Source organism: Leptonotus elevatus, chromosome 18, assembly GCF_054856555.1.
Source record: "Leptonotus elevatus isolate MCC_2025b chromosome 18, RoL_Lele_1.0, whole genome shotgun sequence".
Classification (NCBI taxonomy): Eukaryota; Metazoa; Chordata; class Actinopteri; order Syngnathiformes; family Syngnathidae; genus Leptonotus; species Leptonotus elevatus.
The window spans coordinates 6,556,084-6,574,602 of NC_141256.1; the positions used below are offsets into that span (position 1 = coordinate 6,556,084).

The following is an 18,519-nucleotide window of genomic DNA, read 5'->3' on the forward strand; positions in this document are numbered from 1 at the left end:
GAATGTTTAGAGTAAAAATGTGCTCTACATAATTTACTGTGTACATTTACATACAATTACATTATGTAAACAAAACAAAAAATAACCACTATATAAATAATTATTTAATTATGTAACCATTATACGTTGTGGATCGCTCTGCAGAAGACGATTTGATACAGTTTTCGATACATGGAGTGCAAAATGATTCAAAGGTGGTTCGATTTGGAATGATTTCATTTGTTTCGACTCATTGGTATTCCGATTAGATTTGGCATGGTACGGCACAGAGGGTATGATGTCATCATGGTAAATGTGCCATTTCCTTCTAAGATACATCTCGGTTTGTGTCTTGATATATTTGAAAGTGAAATGATTTGGTTTGATTTGAAGCAATAGCACATTTCAAATCAGAAATGATTTACCGGTTCAACCCGTATTTTTGTTACACTCATATAATATACAGTATATGTCGATTTTGGCATTCGGTTCTTTCTTTCATACCAGCATGTTGTGCAAAAAGTATTGATTTTGAAAAATGCATTCAAGAGTTTAAAAATTGTCAAATTAAGTTTATCTGTAAAGGCTATTGTGAATTTTAGGTAAAATTGAACTTGAAAGACGAATTTCCCTTTTTATGAGTATTGTATAGTAACTTACTGTATATAATATAATATAATATAACTAAGTACTCAGTTCACAAAGACCCCCCACACACACACCCCCTATTGGTGGTGTTACTTTTGTTCCTGTTGTTATAGCACTTCCTTACCTGAGCGACCATCTCTTTGGATGTCCACATGATGCCAGCTGCCTTCATTGACTTTCGCCTGCGTCGCTTTCACCTTGATGGTACCAGAACCCATGTCCAGCACAAGGTACAACACCCCATCCAGAAGCTCGACAGCAAAGAAGTCCACCTTGTTGGTCTTCTGCGACTTGGCATCACGTCGCTCCTGAGGTTTGCCGTGTGTAAAAAGTATTAAGCCATTGGGCTCTGACGTTCGGAAGTCGAAGGAGATCGATCCAACGCGTTTGGTGTTCCATTTTGGCAAGGCCAGGTAGGAGTCGGGAGTCTCGAAGTTGATGGGGTCGAGGGTAGGGACGTTTTCACACTTAAAAACCACATCACCCTGAAGTTTCATCTTTGGGTCCACAATTCGGGCCAGGCGGGACAGTTCCAGACGGATGTCATTGTTTTTGTACACCACCTAAAAAAAATACAACGCAATAGTGTCACAGTCTGGTTATTTTACCTACTGCTTACATGAGGACAGGTGGATTGATCAAACTCAAAATCTTAGGTGCTTTTTTATGGAGGACCAAAACTGCCCAAATTAAAAATAAATTAATACATAAATGACTTAAAGTGAAAGCAAAAATGATTAAAAAATGTAATACAAAAAATTTAATAAAAATTTAATTAAAAAAAAATATATATATATATATATATCCCTAAATAAATGAATACAAGTAAAAAAATAAATACAAAGATAAAAAACGAGATTCAAAAATGTAAAATAAATGTAAAAATAAATGTCGAAATAAAAATAAAATAAAACATATAAATACAATAAAATATACTGATATTTAATTCTAACCCACGACATGCTTAGGACTGCCCCCTCATTTGAATGAACATTTCAACATGACAGAGCGTCCACAGCATGAAACAAATAAATGTAAGAGCAGAGCGTTTTTATTTATTGATTTTTTTACTTGTATTTATTTATTTAGGGATGTGTATATATATTGTTTTTTTTTTCATTCATATTTATTTTATGTACTGTATTTTTTTATATACGTTTTTTTTTTTCACTTGTAGTCATTTGTTTATCCATTTATTTATCTATTTATTTATTTAGTTATTTATTATTATTTTTTGTTTTGGCCATCCATACTTTTGACCCAATTTGTGATTATTTACTCTTTGAAGATTAATCGCAAACAGTTGGCTATATTATATTGTATTGAACTGTCAGAGGCAATGTGTACTGTATATTGCTAGTAAGATTAGTATATGGCCAGCTCAACAAGACTTCATAAGGGCAAGCCCGCAGAGGATACACTCAATATCAACACTATTTGTAAATTTGCCAAAAGCCCTCATCCATAAATGTATGGAATCTTTACATTACAGTCGAATGCACCAAAATATTGCAAAAAAGCAGCACAGTAGATTATCATTGGAATGCACTGAGGTGGAAAATTAATGTCCCCCCCCCTTTTTTTTTTTTGTGGAGGAAGACAGGCTTTTCCTGGTATATAGGGCAGTCTGTGTGTGTGTGTCGGAAACAGCAATAGCGTCACAGCGAGCACATCTGTCAGCAAACAGATTTTACTGCTGCTGGATTACTGATAATCCTGGAAGATTTGACAGGAAATCGGCACAGGTGACCCAAACGCAAAGGAGGAATAGATAGTGAAGCAAAGGGAAGGGAAGCAGGCAAAGCAGAGAATAAAGGCGCTAGATATCAATTTTTAGAAGAAGGGGGGATAAAAAGAATGACAACAAAGGAGAATAAAATGGTGCGATTCCAAGGATGAAATGATTTAAAACCAGTTGCGTGCCACTTGTGTTTAAAAGATGCTTTTGTGCAACCCAAACAGTGATGTAGCTGTCGGTACACTTAAAAAACACATTTAATCTCCTGAACACGGCATGCAACAAGTAATCAACACACTTTGTGGAGCACCAAATCTACTGATAATGTACAATGCACAATACTAATGAAAAGATGACAGGATTATTGTACATTTTGTATGTGATCAGAACATAAATATTAAATAGACTTATTGTCTGGTCTAATTTTGTACAAATATTTTGACATGCAAAAAAACACAAAACATACATGATTTAGATGAGAGACAAAATCTTTTCCCATGACATGACATTAATGGACATTACTTTAAACAACACAACCATTCTAAGATGGTTTCATAAAATTACATTCCCAAAAGTGCATTAGCTGCCTTGCTGGGTAAAACGCGAGTAGATCGAACCATCATTAAGATTGCACGACTCTCTCTCTGAAACACTGATGTTTTTTTGGGTTTTTTTTATTCTCACGCAAAAATGCCTAACCTTCCACTTTTGGCAAGCTTTAAAGTCTACTCTTGGGCAAAAGAAAAAACTGAATAATACATGAAAAAGGAGGGGATGGGGGAAGTTGTAATGCGTCTCATTTGCAATGGGGAAACTTGTGATGGTCACTGCACTCTGCTGAAGAAAGTAAAAAAAAAAAACTTGCTTCCATCAAGGTGTTATTACCCTGCAGTGTAGGTAGGTATATAGGTAATAACAAGGTAACAACTACGTAATAACTAATGAACTCAAACATTAAGATTTAATCAGGCAGACAGATTGTGTAAGTGATTTTGAATGCCTCTTTCCTGCTGCACTCTTGCTTAAAGTGATTGAATTGGTATCATAAAAGAGGGAGTGACTACTGCAGCCATGTGAACCTCATCTTATCTTTTGTTATGGGCCGGCCAAGATTTTCTACGCCATCCTTTGACCTATCAGCGATCTTATGGGGCCCATTCATAATGCAGGGGAGTGTAATGACTCCATAAAGTCAAGATCCCCCATCTCTGTCCTAGGATGGCGTATTGATTGGGCAAAGGAAAACAGAAAGGGCGGGGCATACAAACACAGAAGCAGGCACACACACTGCTATATACACATTTAGAGTCTCTCCTTAACTCTTTGACTGCCAGACGTTTTCAGAAAAGGGATGCCGCCAGTGCCAGCCGATTTAAGCATTTTGACTGATTTTCAAGGTCCACAGAAAATGTTCTGTTTGGACTATGGAAACACACGTACTACCAAATGAAAGATTGGACTTTCATCTTTCATCAGAAAAAAAGAGTTTGTTTCTACCTTATTCCGTTCTTTAGTAATCAACAATAGAAAATGGTTAGTTTGACCCAATTTCGCCCGTGTTGGACCAAAATACGGAGAAATCAAGCTTTTAGTGAAACGATATTATTTCATGCATTCTAGTGAATTTGACACTTCTTTTTGTCCATGAATGATGCCACAAACACCTAAATAGTGCTTTACTTCTATAAAACACTACCACCAAGAATGAAAAAGTGTTTTTTGATAGCAAAATACGTTTATTTACATTCAACAGTGTAACAATTTGACAACAATTTGGCAAACTATTTACAAATGTGTGCAACTGTGGTGCTATTTACAAATATGTGGATGTTTCAACGACAGTTTTTCTTTTTGTAACACTCTCCTGCGTGCAAAGAGACGTAACAGCATTTGCACAACAGATTGCCTCTTCGCGTGTGCCACTTTCTTGCAGGCCGTTTTTTTCCGGGGAATAGCAAGTATATACTGCAGTGTGTCATCACGTCTAATATCAGGATCATGCTACGGTTACGTTACGGTGGTGTTACGTCTCGCTTCCCCGTGTCCTTCAGTTGCTATACCGGGTTGGTCGGAGATGTTCTGATCCATTTTATCCACTCCATTCATGGTGGCATCGTAGTCCAGAAACAGTGTCTTCTCCGTGATCAGACTGTACCCGCTCCTCCGATGAATATGCATTGGACTCGGGGTACTCTTCATTGTCCGATCGAATGTCCGCTTGTGCAGCTCCGCGTTTTCCGGCCTTAGCAGCGCTAGCCGCGCTAGCCGCGCTAGCCGCGCTAGCCGCGCTTTGCCGGTGGGGCTTACTACGTGTTCATAACAGTCATAACAGTCACGCCAAAGTCACGTTGGCGTAGAGCTTCATCTTCATCATCATCATCAATCTGCATTGGTCGATGCCAACTCTCCATCGCCCGATCGAATGTCCGATTGTGTAGAAGTACCCGGCCGGCTATTGTGCGCGTTTTCCGGCCTTAGCAGCGCTAGCCGCGCTAGCCGCGCTTAGCCGTGAGGCTTACTACGTGTTCATAACAGTCACGCCAAAGCTTCCAACTTTGGCGTAGAGCTCGTTGTCATCATCATCGTTGACATCAATGCGCTTTTTAGTATTGATTGATGCTTTCCGTCTTTGAAAAAAATGCTCAAGCTGAGCTGCTTGTAACCGGTTGCTTGGTCAAGCCATTGTGGCTTGGATCAGCCATTGTCTCCTCAACACTCTAGCTCCGCCTCACGTCTTCTACTGACGCCCACGGTGGGCGGCCCATCCAACCTTGTGCAAAGAGAGTCATCGCTGCCCTCTAGGGGCCAAAACGAGTCTTTGACTAATCAGATCAGCCTGATTCTTTCAGCACAGCTGCCCAAGGCTTTCCTGCACCCGTTTTTGAAAAAAAAAAAAAAAAACATAGGGGACGTCTTTTAACGTCCTCGGCGCCCTTCCCTAGGTTTATGCTAAACGTTTTATAACGTTTATGGCAGTCAAAGAGTTAATTTACTTCAGCTCAGTGTTCATGTCCTCACAGGCCCCAAACCTACAGCTGCTGTCAGATGCTGATGTAGCACCAATGCTAATGAAGAAACAGGAGGATTTGACTTCAGTGGTGTGAAGATACAAATTGGGCGCTCATAAGACTTTGTAGAGGGAATTTGGCTTTGTGTTTTGGCTCTGAGTTAACATGCACATACAGAACACACTATTTAAAGTGTCCATTTTAGACAATAATACATGACAAAAAATACATCAGAAAGTGCAGATGAACATCTATCCACCCCCTCTATCCATCCATCCACTTTAACTTCTACTTCTTCTTCTATGGGATAACTACGTATAACATAAGAGGACATTTTCATAATGAGTCTGTTCTTAACTCAATCACTCGCAGCCATTTTCACTGAAGCAACCCCCTTCGCTCCTGACTGTCTTACTGGATTTTGACTGATTTTGCAAGGCCCACAGAATATTGGGTTCTATTGCTATAAAAACATGGAACCTACCAAAAAGAAAGATCACAGTATTTTCTTTCATCAGTTTCCGTTTCCGTTTTGCAGCAATTAGCATTCAAATATAGCTAAGGTTCATCATTATTCACGAATCTGTTTAAATCAGTGGGGAATAGAGCTTTTTGCAACATGACCGTGGTTGATCTCTTATACTCTGCTGCCACCTCCTGGCCGTTTTTGTAATAACTACCATTGCTTTAAGCGTTCTCTTCAGTTCAGAGGCTGCATCAAAGTATGCTCTAGCATAAAAAAAAATAATGGGAACCTCCACAACAACTGTTTAGTGCACATTACACAGCACAATTGCACTTTTAGCTACAATGCAATGTGGGGTTCTGGTTAAGGTAAGTAAATTTAAACTGAAGAAAGTAACGTAGTCAGTAAGTGGATATTTTGTCGTCATTGTGCGCCGCCAAAGGGACTCCGCCGAGTGCTTCTAAGGCCCAGTCTCAATACTCACCCTACACTCTTAAATGAAGTCTTCACTTAATAGAGGTGCACGAAGTGTTGGAGAGCGCAGGTTACAGGCGTGACAAAATTGCAGAATTGGGACAGTGTGTGTGACGTCATCGACTTGTGCCACTGTGTTCCATTGTGTCATCAAACATTGTTGCGTTGTTTTGGCAATTTTGTTGCTTAAAATATCGAAACTGTAGTAAAGTAGTACAAAAGTTAAAACCCCAGTTGGCGCTAAGGACTAGGGCAAAAAAATGCAGGTGACGTTAAACTTTGATTAAAATTACACATTTACAAATGATAAAACAAATAATACTTGATGCTTGCACTTGAAAATATTTTTATTTTTATATTATTTTAAGGCACAGGAATTACCATCGAATGCCGCCATTTTCCCTCGATTTTGGTCAACTCCGCAGTGAATTATGAGTAATACACTTTGCTCAGCCGAAGTATAAAACAAGGGCGCATTGAGGGCGGGGTGTAGCGAGGTGACAGTACACTTTGTAGAACTGGGACACCTACACACTCGCGCAAGGGTGCAAGTAATGTTAATTTCGTCTTTCGTCAACACACATTTTTCACCGGACTAAAACTAGACTAGACTAAAACCTTCATTAATAAACAATAACTGGGACTAAATCTATATGCATTTTCGTCAACTTATGAAGACAAGACGAATATGTACTTCACTTAATAAAAACTGGACTAAATGCTATGGACATTTTAGTTCATAAACAAAAACAAGACGAAAATTATTTGATTTTGTAAAATCTTGTCTCTGCTAATCTGTCACTGGGACACTGTCATGTGGCACAGTAACACACCCCCTTTCAAATCTGCAGCTGGCGAGTGCAACATGCACAAACACATGGGACAGATAGGAGATAAATTCACGAGGTTAAAAAAAAGTAAATTATAGTTATGACAGAACATTAATCTTTCAACAATAATGTTAATCCGACCGCTAACTAATGCTGGCTAACTTAGCATGGAGCCATAGTAGCCACTTGTTGATATACCGTAATTGTGCATGAAGAAAAAGATGAGAGAAAATTTATGTGAGAAAGTTTTAGATCCAAAATGTGCACAAAATCTGGTACACAATAAATTCTGGAGTAAATCTGACTCTATTTAGAGTGGGACCAAATAGACTCCGTTTTAGAGTAATATTTACACTTGGAAGAGAGTAAAATAAAGATTTGAAAATAAATGAATACAATTCACTAAAGGGTTGAGGAACGAACTTAGGACCTTGAGCTTGGGAGTCAGCCGATCTACTGCCTGAACCACGCAACTCCTGCTATGTGTTAGTATATCGCTCGTGTTTTCTGGAAACTTCGTTCAAAAACAATGTTTTTGGTCTCTTCTTGGACATAAGCAAACAGTAGGAGTAGCATAGCTCAGGTGGGTATTGAAGTAGTCTCCCAAACTGAAGGTTGTGAGTTTGTTCCTCAACCCTTGAGTGACTTTTATTTTTTTCAAGTCTTTATTTTACTCTCTTCCAAGTGTAAATTTTACTCTAAAACTGAGTCTATTTGGTCCCACTCTAAATGGAGTCAAATGTACTTTACATAATTTATTCTGTAAGTAAATAAATACATACATACATAAAAATTTAATTTTAATTTTAACATGGTTTACGGTAATTCAGATTTGAAGTTTGACCTAAATGGAGTAAGGACTTCTCTGGACCTCTGTTTGGCCCTCCAGAAATTAAAAACGCTTAAAAAAAATTAAAGGACAGGGTTACATTTGCATTTATATCTGAGGGGGGAAATGTGGTGACTAACGCAAACGTGATGACAGCAAATACCAAATACTCTTGCCCTCCTTTCCCTTCACTTGTATTTCTTCTCGCACTTATTGCTTATGTCTTCTGCAAACTGACAACTCACCCGCATCAGACTTCTGCTATATGTTTTTTTTTTATACCCCACTTGAATATCAATACCTTCTGTCCTCACATTCATTCCCTTCCCGCTCACAAGTCCTCTTCTTGATGTCTGATGACAGCGCATGCTCTGCCACCCCCATAGTCTGACACACGTTGCCACTCCACAGCTCTGGAACCATCAACGGGTGCCCTGAGACACCCCAAGGATGGCGTGCGGGAGGAAAGGGTTTGCACAAGGCGCTGACAGCACGCCGCGGAAAACATCAGGCTGACTGGCGAACGGCTGCCCACTGGCCTTCCTTTTCACGTGACACGGCTGCGCTTCACGTGGCGGAGCATGAGCACTGGGCGGAGCCTGTGTGAGTATTGTGCATGGATGACATCCCCGGTAGCCTTCAGGGGCAGATACATGTAGTGCGGCCTGGACGAGAGGGGGTGTGACGGTGGCGCGCATTATCTCTTGTTGGCGGATATTGGAAAAGTAAGGTAGTCACATACTGCGGCAAAACATGTCAACATCAATGTTTTCTTTGGCGCTTTCAAATGGATGCAATTTATGTCCTTGCGCTGGGGATACCGGATCAATAGACCCTTTGTGATCTCAACAGTGGGAACTGGACTAAATTGTTCCCTCATTATCCAGAGAGATTGAATCGTGAGAGAGAATGTGGAATAAAAAAAATAATAATGGATGTGTATAATTTGCATCCTCCTGGTTAGCAAATGGCTTCATGCCTGCTCGATTGAGCGACGTATGAGGAAGCGTTGACGGCCACAAAGTACTACCACTGTCAGGCCAATTGGTGAATCACCTCCATGATCCTGTCCAAGCGTGTCACGCTCTCAAGGGCCAAAGCATCGCTGGGTCACACTCACTCTCAAAATGTTGCCGCTAAATAAGCACATGCAGCTACAACAACAACATGATGAAATGGTGCGTTTTCAAGAGTCTCTTCTTTAATCAGGGAAAAAAAGTATATTTGTATCTGTTTCCGTTTTGCAGCAATTAGCATTAGAATATTGCTAAGTTTCATCATTATTCACAAACCTGTTTAAAACAGTGGGGAAAATAGCCTTTTTTGCAACATGGCCCTGGTTGATCTCTTATACTCTGCTGTCACCTGTTGGTTATTTTTGTAATAACTACCATTGCTTCAAGCATTCTCTTCAGTTCAGAGGCTGCATCAAAGCCTTCAGTATGCTCTAGCATAAAACAAAAACAACAAAAAAAATTTAAAATATGTCTTTTGGACACTTGAAACATTTTAAATAGAACATATGTATACGTTTTTGGGAGCAAATGGAGTTAATTAAAAAGGCTTTTTAATCATCATTTTTTGCCCGCCAAATTTAAAAAGCACGTTATGTGTTAATTCTTTCGACATTTAAAGTTATGAGGAAGTCTTCAAATGTTGATCCACTGCCTGGTCTCATCCTCTTTTTCTAATAGGTTTATTACTTGAATAATCTAAAATAAATAAAAAATGACCTCAGTAGTTTGGCATAAACAAATATTCTGAATGTCATACGCAAACATTTATTAAATACTTTACTTTAAAGCTTGTAGTTATGTTTATTGTTGAAACACAACCTGTGCTTCCTGTGCTACATAACCATCCGCTGTCAAGCCAAAGGATCATCTGCGATCAAAATTAATAGTGTGATTAATCTGCGTTAATACAGTACATGATTAATGTGATTTTTTTTTTTGCGATTAATGAGTTAACACTTTAACGTTGACAGCACCAAAATAAACATTTTAAACAGTTTAGAATTCACTAGCACTCAAATGCATTTTACCGTGACCATCCAAGGTTGACCACAATCAGTCAGGTAAACTATAATGTCTTCGTGGTGCATCTATAATACATTAAAATAATCTGTCAAGTGTGACACCTTATGTGAAATGTCGTTAGCATATTTGTTTGTTTATTTATTTATTTTTAGCTCTTTGGTGAGGCTTGTTCCTGGCTATACTGGTACTTTTCAAATTGGGGGTGGGGGGTTGGAGCAGGACCTCTTGGTGGTGCGAGGTGCAGTGACATGGGAGGTGCATGCCACCCCAGGGAACATGTTTTTTTGGGGTTGTTGCACTAATTGTAATTGCACATCCGCTACAGTAGATGGCAGTGGCGCTCTCATTGTCAGACGGTGCAAAGGGGGTATTAGCGCCTCCTCCTGTACTTACAACCATTTTATAGACAAATTATATTGATTATTTCTATAGTTGGAGTGGTGAGCTAAATATTTTTTTTATTCTTTTCTTTGGGGGCGTAACAAAAAAATAATTGAGTAGCAATGGGTTACTATATATACCCAGTGTTAACTTATTATAGTTTTGGAATTTTCATTTCAGTTCGTTTTTTATTTCGTTTTGAGTTTGTTTTTTAAATTTAGTTAGTTTTAATTAGTTTTTAGGGTTGTTCTGTTAGTTTTTTTTATTCGTTGTAGTTTTTTTTTATGCTTAGTTTTAGTTCGTTTCAGTATTAGTTTAAATTGTTATGTTATGTTATGTTATGTATGTTATGTGCATTACTTCGCAATATTTAATAAACACCATGGTAAAATGTAACGCATTTCTTACCTAACGTAGCATTTTGGCTGAGTTAAATGAAAACGCAGGCGAGCCGAGCAATTGGAGCCAAAAGTCAAGCAGGCAAATTTGTCGCCTAGGAGCGACGTCATCTGAAGGTGCTTTTCTATTGGCTGCTGCTAGATGACGTCACTTATGTGTGACACACTTGCAAACGTCTTTATTCCGGTTTATTTCAAAATAAATACATAACATCACATTTAAAATCATCCCCAAAGGCTCATGTATTAAATTAATTACCAAACACTAAAACAAAGGACATTTTTGCTATAATTATAGTTTTAGTTAGTTTTGTACACATAACATGTAGTTTCAGTTAGTATTCGTTTTTTTAAAAAGCATTTTCGTTTTTATTTGATTTCGTTAACAAAATAGTTTTTTGAATTTTAGTTAATTTAAAGTTTTTTCGTTAGTTTTTAACTAAAACAACTTTGGTCGTAACGGTGGAACATGAACAGCACACACGTTAGCTCGCTCGGTCTCTCTCATTCCCACACTCGCGAACAGAGTGATTGTTCACAACCTCGGAATCAAATGACACATTAGCCACAACTCCCTCAATAGTCAGGTTTCCATCCAAATGTTTAAAAAAAACGTATGCAAATTTTGTAAAAATGTGCAAAACGGACATGCGACTTATGCCCGTCCGCAAATTCTGGGATAAATAAAGGTTACATACAAACAAACTAAAAGCAAATACAAGTTTAATTATTTAATTCTTAATGAATCATTTAGCATTGTGCCAATAGTCTGGGGTTGATTTTTGATTAGTCGTGTGACGAAACAATCGAGGCAAAATTGAGTTCACTACCAAGATGCAGCCAGCTCAGGCAATCCTTATTCAGTCTCAACTTGTTTTGGTTTAAAGAACAGCATCACTTATAGGAAGTTCAGAATGTGTGGATCGTTCGCTCTTTCCATTTTCAATTTATAATGAAATTTTAAGTATTCAGTAGGTAAGTCATTTGGCTAAGAGAAAAAATACAAAATGGAAAAATGGACCACAGGGCTGAAATTAATTTTAATATTTAATCGGTCAGGTTTACGTGATCCGAAAGTTTGTAATGAGCATGCGAAAAGGTACATAATGACACTGCACGCTACATATTAGCCGCCACAGTCAAGACTGCGACTACAGTATGTATGTATGTGTTTTCAAGACAATTACGAAGGATATCGTACCACAACTTAGACCGTTTATTGCATTTATAACTGCACATCCATCCAGCAAAGCGACCTCTTGGGAGCTCTATCAATGTTAAGTGCTGACACAACAGGCTTCACAAATATTCTACATGATTGTATTTTGCCCCGATGGAGGCTTCATTTGGTGATGTTTTTTCATAGCTGTATTAAGAACACATAGCTGAAATCAGACTTTACGCCTCAATATATAATATTTATATATTCAATATATCTTTCCTCAAGCATATCCCTTGATAATACTGATCAGTTAAATCTACAAACTCCCACAGAAGTCTGATGTATAACCTCCGACAAGCCAATCATTGTGCTGCTATACACCAACACCTCCAAAGGGATTTCCCCAAACCTGCCTTGAACCCAATTTCTTCATTCAGCCTAGAATCTTAAGGGCTTTAACGTTTAAGCACTCTTCCACTTTCAGGACTGATCCATTCCAATAACATTTTTACAGATTATTTTTTAAACTTGTTCAGTCTCAGTTCTCCTGAGCTTTTCAAAATGTTCTCCAGACCAAAATCTACTCACGAGTTGTATTGATTTGATTTTATTCTTTTTTTCATTTCGCTAAAAACATAGTACTGCTTCTTCTTGATGTACAATATTAGCTGGTAGATACATGTTAGTCAAAGTAAGATATTTCCTCAAATATTGCTCCCGAGTTCAGTTTTGCATTGACTTGCTTATGACTGACAGCGTAGCAGTTTCATACCAACAACCATCATCCTTTTGCATGTTGCTTTTTCCTGTCAGTGTTGTATTTCTGTCAAAAGACAAAACATTCAACTCACCCCCTAAACATGCAGGTACATTTGGATGTGTTCACACATTTGTTTGAAAGGCAAACAGACTGAGAGTAGAGCAGCACCCAAAGCCACTCAGTCGAAACACAAAACCAAACGATGCAGACAAGGTGACTTTCTCAGCTTATTTCTGCAATGTGTGTTTGCCTGTGTGTGTGTGTGTGTGTGTGTGTGTGTGTCTTGTGTCAGTGCACCCACAAATAATGATAATGTGATAGGCACAGTGGTGATTTGATACAGGCCAGCCAATTCTAGGGAAAGTGGGACTGACTGTCACAAACAATATAATAACAACATGCTATGGTGATTATACCGTTTCTTGTATAGTTAAGAGAATATATTGCTTATATGGCATCTTATAGTCAGCTTTAGGCTAATGTGCCTCATTTTCGGTAGCATATACCAGCAGTGTCCTTGCAGAAAAATGGAAGGTTGCAAGGGTCACTTTTAAATTATTTGGCTTTAATTTATTAAATTATTATTATTATTGATTTATTTATTTTGAAAACTGATACATAACAGCTTTTATTTAAAGGCGTTAAAGCAAATCGTTTTTAGGATTTTCAAGATTTTGGGGTGGCCTCTGCCCTTTATCATACTAGACTAGATCCACCCCTGCAAGGAACAGCGACCTAAGTCTTTGCATATGTAGATAAACTTTACAATATAAATTATCAGCAGCAGTGGCACCTATTTTTTGACATCCTGACTTCTCACTCTGCCCACCAACACCCTTATTTATTAGATTATTGTCATGTCTGGGAAGATCTGGTTTTGGTTGAGGGTCCCGATTGGTCCTGAGTATTAAATATTCTAAATATTTAGTTCCCGGGTGGTGATCATTCTGTTACGGTGTGGTCACGGGGCGGCGTGGTGTCTGTCGGCGTGTGAAGTGGAGGACCCAAAATGCAGGGGGGCAGGAGTGCGGGCGAGACTGGCGTGCTTTATTTGACAGAAAACACTAACCAGTGTACTGGTTAATGCTAACTAAACAACAAACTAAAAAGATACAAAATCAAGATGACAGACAGAACTCCGGGGGTGACCGTGACAAGCGGCAATGATCCCACGCTGACTGATCACCACCCGGGAACTAAATACACCCACACTAATTGGGTAACTAGCCACACCTGGGGCCAGGCACAAGTGGCTGAGGGCCCAGATTGGTCAATCCGCGGAAGGGCTGGAACCCACTCAGGACCAATCGGGACCCTCAACCAAAACCAGATCTTCCCAGACATGACAATTATTTTATTTTTAGTTATATGCTGCGGGCCGTTGAAGAATGGCTGGCGGGCCGCAAATAGCCCCTGAATGTAGTTTGGACATCCCTGGCCTGTACAATCCTGTCAAGATAAACTAATTCAACCCCAAAAACGTTTTTTAATATTTTGTCCTTCACTCCCAAAAACATATATTTTTTTAACGTTTTTTTTTATGCAAGAGCATACAAAAGGCTTTGATGCAGCTTCTGACATGAAGAGGTGGCTTAAAGCAATGGTCAACGGCCAGCAGGTGGCAGCGGAGTATAAGAGATCAGCCAGGGCCATGTTGCAACAAGCTTTTTTTGTCAGGAATGTGAATATTGACATAACTTAGCTATATTCTAATGCTAATTGCTGCAAAACGGAAACATATACAAATAAACTTTTTTTCCAAATGAAAGAAGACACTAATCTTTTTTATGGTAGATTCCATGTTTTTATGGCAATAGAACACAATAATCTTTGGGCATTGCAAAATCAGTCAAAATCCAGTAAAACAGCCTGGAGAGAAGGGGGTTGCTTCAGTGAAAATGGCTGGGAGTGAATTCGTTAACATTCATGGTTCTTGATGTGTTTGTAAAACAGTACTTTTACAAACACTTTTGAGGTATTTTCATCAGTAGCTACTGTATTTATTTCACACTGTTGCCCATTGAGAGGCGCTCCTGCACCACACTCAAGCTGATGCTGCAAATTACATGTAACACAAGCAATGTTTATATACTGTCTCAAGCAAGTGTGACAAATTATTTTAAGTGCAAAATCGGGGAACGCTTGATACTCCCTGAGCGAACTCAGCAGATTTAATTGACAATGTAATTTTATTCACTTCCCTTTGTGCCTTTCATCTTTGAAAAACAAAATTACATTTTAAACACATGCTCAGGTTCAGACTCTGAAAGTAGATTAGAATACTACATTGTCATTGTATGGACTTTGAACATTCGATCACATCTGTCGATTCTGAACGAACATCCCACATAGAGCTGAATTAGTCACGGACATTTTGTATGTTTGAAAATAGGTGAGGGTTCTCCTACCTCTTTGAGGCAGCCCATGAAATTGTTGCTAACTGGAGATCCAGGAAGGTCTGCAGTGCTGGGGCTCCCACCCACATAGAAGAAATCATCAGAGCCCAGCATGGTGTAGTCTTCCTGGGTGTAGCCAGTGGTGGTGAGGATCCCATCAACGGATATAGTCACCTGTTGAGGGGTAACACATAGCCAATGCCGAACCATTACAATCTGGGATATGATGTGGTGTGTAATGTAGTTTTAAAGCACATCTCCTTCCTTGGTCTGCATTTGAAATGAGTCATTTGGACGTTGGTTTTTCATAGAATCCTTGAGTACCCGATCGTTTTGGACCAGACAGCGTTTGGATTTGGGTAATGGATTTTTAGTCATAGGATTCACAGGACAGGTAAAGAAAATATGGCAGAGGCATATTTTCTTTATCTTTGATGGGGGTAAGAAAATGGATTGTAGGTTTGGTTCTGATACTTTAGGTTGGGGGAGGGTTAGTACAATGTTCAAACCAAGGACAAATTGAGTACACTTGTCTTAGGTTTAGGGATTTGTCTTGTAATTGCAGACACACATATACAGTTAACACACATACACACACAAATTCTCCCGCACGCTCCTCTCTCTTGCAGACATCTGTCAAATATACACACACACATGCAAAACAAAGGGGACTTTTTCACAACACATCAATTTGCAAACCAAGGCCAACACTGTTAGAAAAGAAATGAGACACATTTTAATTGAACATGTAAGGGAGTAATTGAATGGTGCCATACGAAGCTTGAGCAGACCACACCAGGTGCAGTGTCTCATGCACATTCAAGACCAAGGCCCATATTCAAATCTTTTCTCAGAATCGCAGCTGCTGATCTCAGATCAGGTTCAGCTCTGGTGACATGATTTAAAGGGGAAGTCAACCCCCCATTTTGTTTTTTACAATAATATGTTCTATGCAGCCCCACAGGTCTAAATATGTTATTCTGTTTAATATTGCGTTAGTTTAGCAGCAAAACCCAGCTGTTTTTATCCATATCAGGAGCGACCATTTTGCCACTTGCTGTCGACTGAAGATGACATCACAGTATCTCAGGTCTCAGATAACAACCAATCACAGCGCAGCTTCAGAAAACAGGTGATCTGTGATTGGTCGTTGCCTAAGCCCTGAGCAACATTGATGTCATCTTCCGTCGACAGCAAATGGCAAAATGGCCGCCTCCTGAAATGGATAAAAACGACTGGATTTTGCTTCAAAACTCATATTCCACAAATGTAATATTAATCAGAATGTCATGTTTTGACTAGTGAGGTTACATATAACATATTATTGTCAAGAAATGTTTAAGGTTGACTTCCAAGTTAAGTCACATGATCAAACCAATAATTCCGGATCAGTATGCATATTCGTCAAAATGTTGTGCTTATGGACCCAGGGGTAAGGCGATAAGGGTTAGAAAAGACGCACACGTTCACCACCAGCATGCTACAAAAACACACAGGGAGGGCAAAATGGGTGAAAGTGATGTATGAGTAGTGAGTGAATGAATTATTGTGTTAGTGGTTATTTGGGGTTGCATGAATTATGATGAGAATGAAGTCTGGGCATGCCATGCGCCATAGTGAGTTGGAAACAACTGTCAGAGCTCCCGCAATAAAGGTTCAGCGTTTCCAGTTTTAGGTGGTTTTCTGTTTTTAGGGCTCAGTGTTGAGGTCACCATCTTTGCTGGGATTGTGGAAAGCTTCTGTCAGTTCTGGACGACAGTCCTCACAAAAAATGGGGACTTTTTTGTGAACAAATAAAAGGAAAAAGTAAGTTGCCCTGGCAAAAGGCAAAGTAGTCAATTTTGTTTTTATTGGAAATCTGCAGAAATGTGAGAGAAAAAAAGAGAGGGAAAAAACAACAAAAAAGTAAAAGCTTAAGTGAAAAAAACAGGATGGGGAATTGTGAGGTAAATAAGAAGGTTGTTGGCAGGTCAGGGAGGAAATTGAGAAGTGAAGAAAGAATTGCCTGGTAATACAAACCCATCTCCTCATTTTTTGATAAGAGTGTCTAGGATGGAACTCAAAAAGAACGAATAAAAGAAGAGAGGGGGAGGGAACACACGGCAAACCCAAAAAAAAGACAATAAGAATGATATCTACCAGACAATGTAGTTTGTTTACCATAGCGTGTCCAATGCCTGATTGCTTTCCAGAAAAAGGGGGGAGAAAGGATATCAAAAGAATAGTGAACAAAAAATGTTGTTAATAAGGATGGACAGAAATAAAATAAAACCAATGATGAAGAATTAGGATGTTCGTTAGTACATTAGTAAGTTAGATATTGGTTAGTAAAACATGACTTGTAACATGGATGAGTTAGTACCGCGGTGAATAAACACTACATGATTTGTAAGAGAATTATCTGATGTAACAAAGGGACAGCTTGTCCTAATCACATTTCCTATGATCAGTTCTCTGCTAGAAAACACAGACACCAGCGATGGAAACCTTGGACTTGAAGATAAAAAAAAATGTGTGCAGCATAGTGCAAATCCATACAGAACCTGTAGTGTTTTTTTCACCCTGGATTTCACAAAGGCTTTCAAAGTGGAAAGAAAATGATAGTGAAAAGCAAGGGCAGAATAGACAACCTCAAGAAGAAGAAAAAAGCCGCCATCAGCTTTTAGCACTTAACCCCTTACACTGTGAGCATTTACAACTTTATCTGTGGCGCTACAGTTTACTGCACAAGTCAGGAAATCAGCACTTACTGTATTTGTACTGTTTGCTATACTGTCTCGCCTTGCAGACACAACTATTGACAAACCCTGGTTGCATAGCTAACAGTTTCAACACTTCAGCAACTTTGACTCATACGACAGTGGAACTTTACAATTAATCCTCTGCAGGCTACTGTTTTTGAGAAGAAGAAAAATCACATAGAAAATGGGTGCCGAAACATTTTTGCCCATGTCTGCTTTTCAAGCAGATAACTTCCAGCAATAAAAAAAAATAATTCAGCCCGGGGATCAAACGTGCACCTTCCGGTTTGGGAGCGCAGAGTGCTCCCAGCAAGCACAAAACCCTCTGGGCCGCCGACAGAGCTCATATTCATATTTTGTTGAGGTTCGCTCAGCAAAACACTTAAGGTCCGATTTACTCAAAGATTGCATGTGCAAAACTGGAAATAAACTAGATTGCGCATGGATGGTGGATGTGGAAGGTGACCTTTAAACAGGCTCCCAAATATGCTAAGAATTTGAGGCGTATTTGTCAAACCTGAGATACATTGCATCTTTAAAAATTGCATGTCTGAAAGGCAGGTGGAAAGTTACACGTAAAGTGGTGCCAGCGCATTGCAGGCATCGCGACATGCCATCTATTCAACAATGCAACTTTGAATCAATCAATCACAAGAAGGTGTCATGTCAT

The 18,519-nt window shown here is 39.0% G+C and overlaps 1 protein-coding gene across 15 annotated transcripts in view; it reads right to left on the reverse strand.

Moving 5' to 3' along the window:
- The window catches only part of nrxn3b (neurexin 3b), a 266,978-nt gene that overhangs the window by 171,112 nt on the left and 77,347 nt on the right, over positions 1 to 18,519 (reverse strand). For 11 of the 15 annotated variants that reach the window (XR_015091007.1, XR_015091006.1, XM_086061874.1 and 8 more), the window contains 3 exons: positions 17,248 to 17,292; positions 15,121 to 15,282; positions 752 to 1,190 (listed from right to left, as the gene is read on the reverse strand). Coding sequence is in view for 13 of the 15 variants with exons in the window: in XM_086061874.1 (XP_085918000.1) it covers positions 752 to 1,190; positions 15,121 to 15,282; positions 17,248 to 17,292 (646 nt within the window). In the remaining 2 variants the exon portion in view is untranslated. The remainder of the gene's footprint in view (positions 1 to 751; positions 1,191 to 15,120; positions 15,283 to 17,247; positions 17,293 to 18,519) is intronic. The other 4 variants (XM_086061868.1, XM_086061864.1, XM_086061872.1 and 1 more) reach the window with 2 other exon arrangements.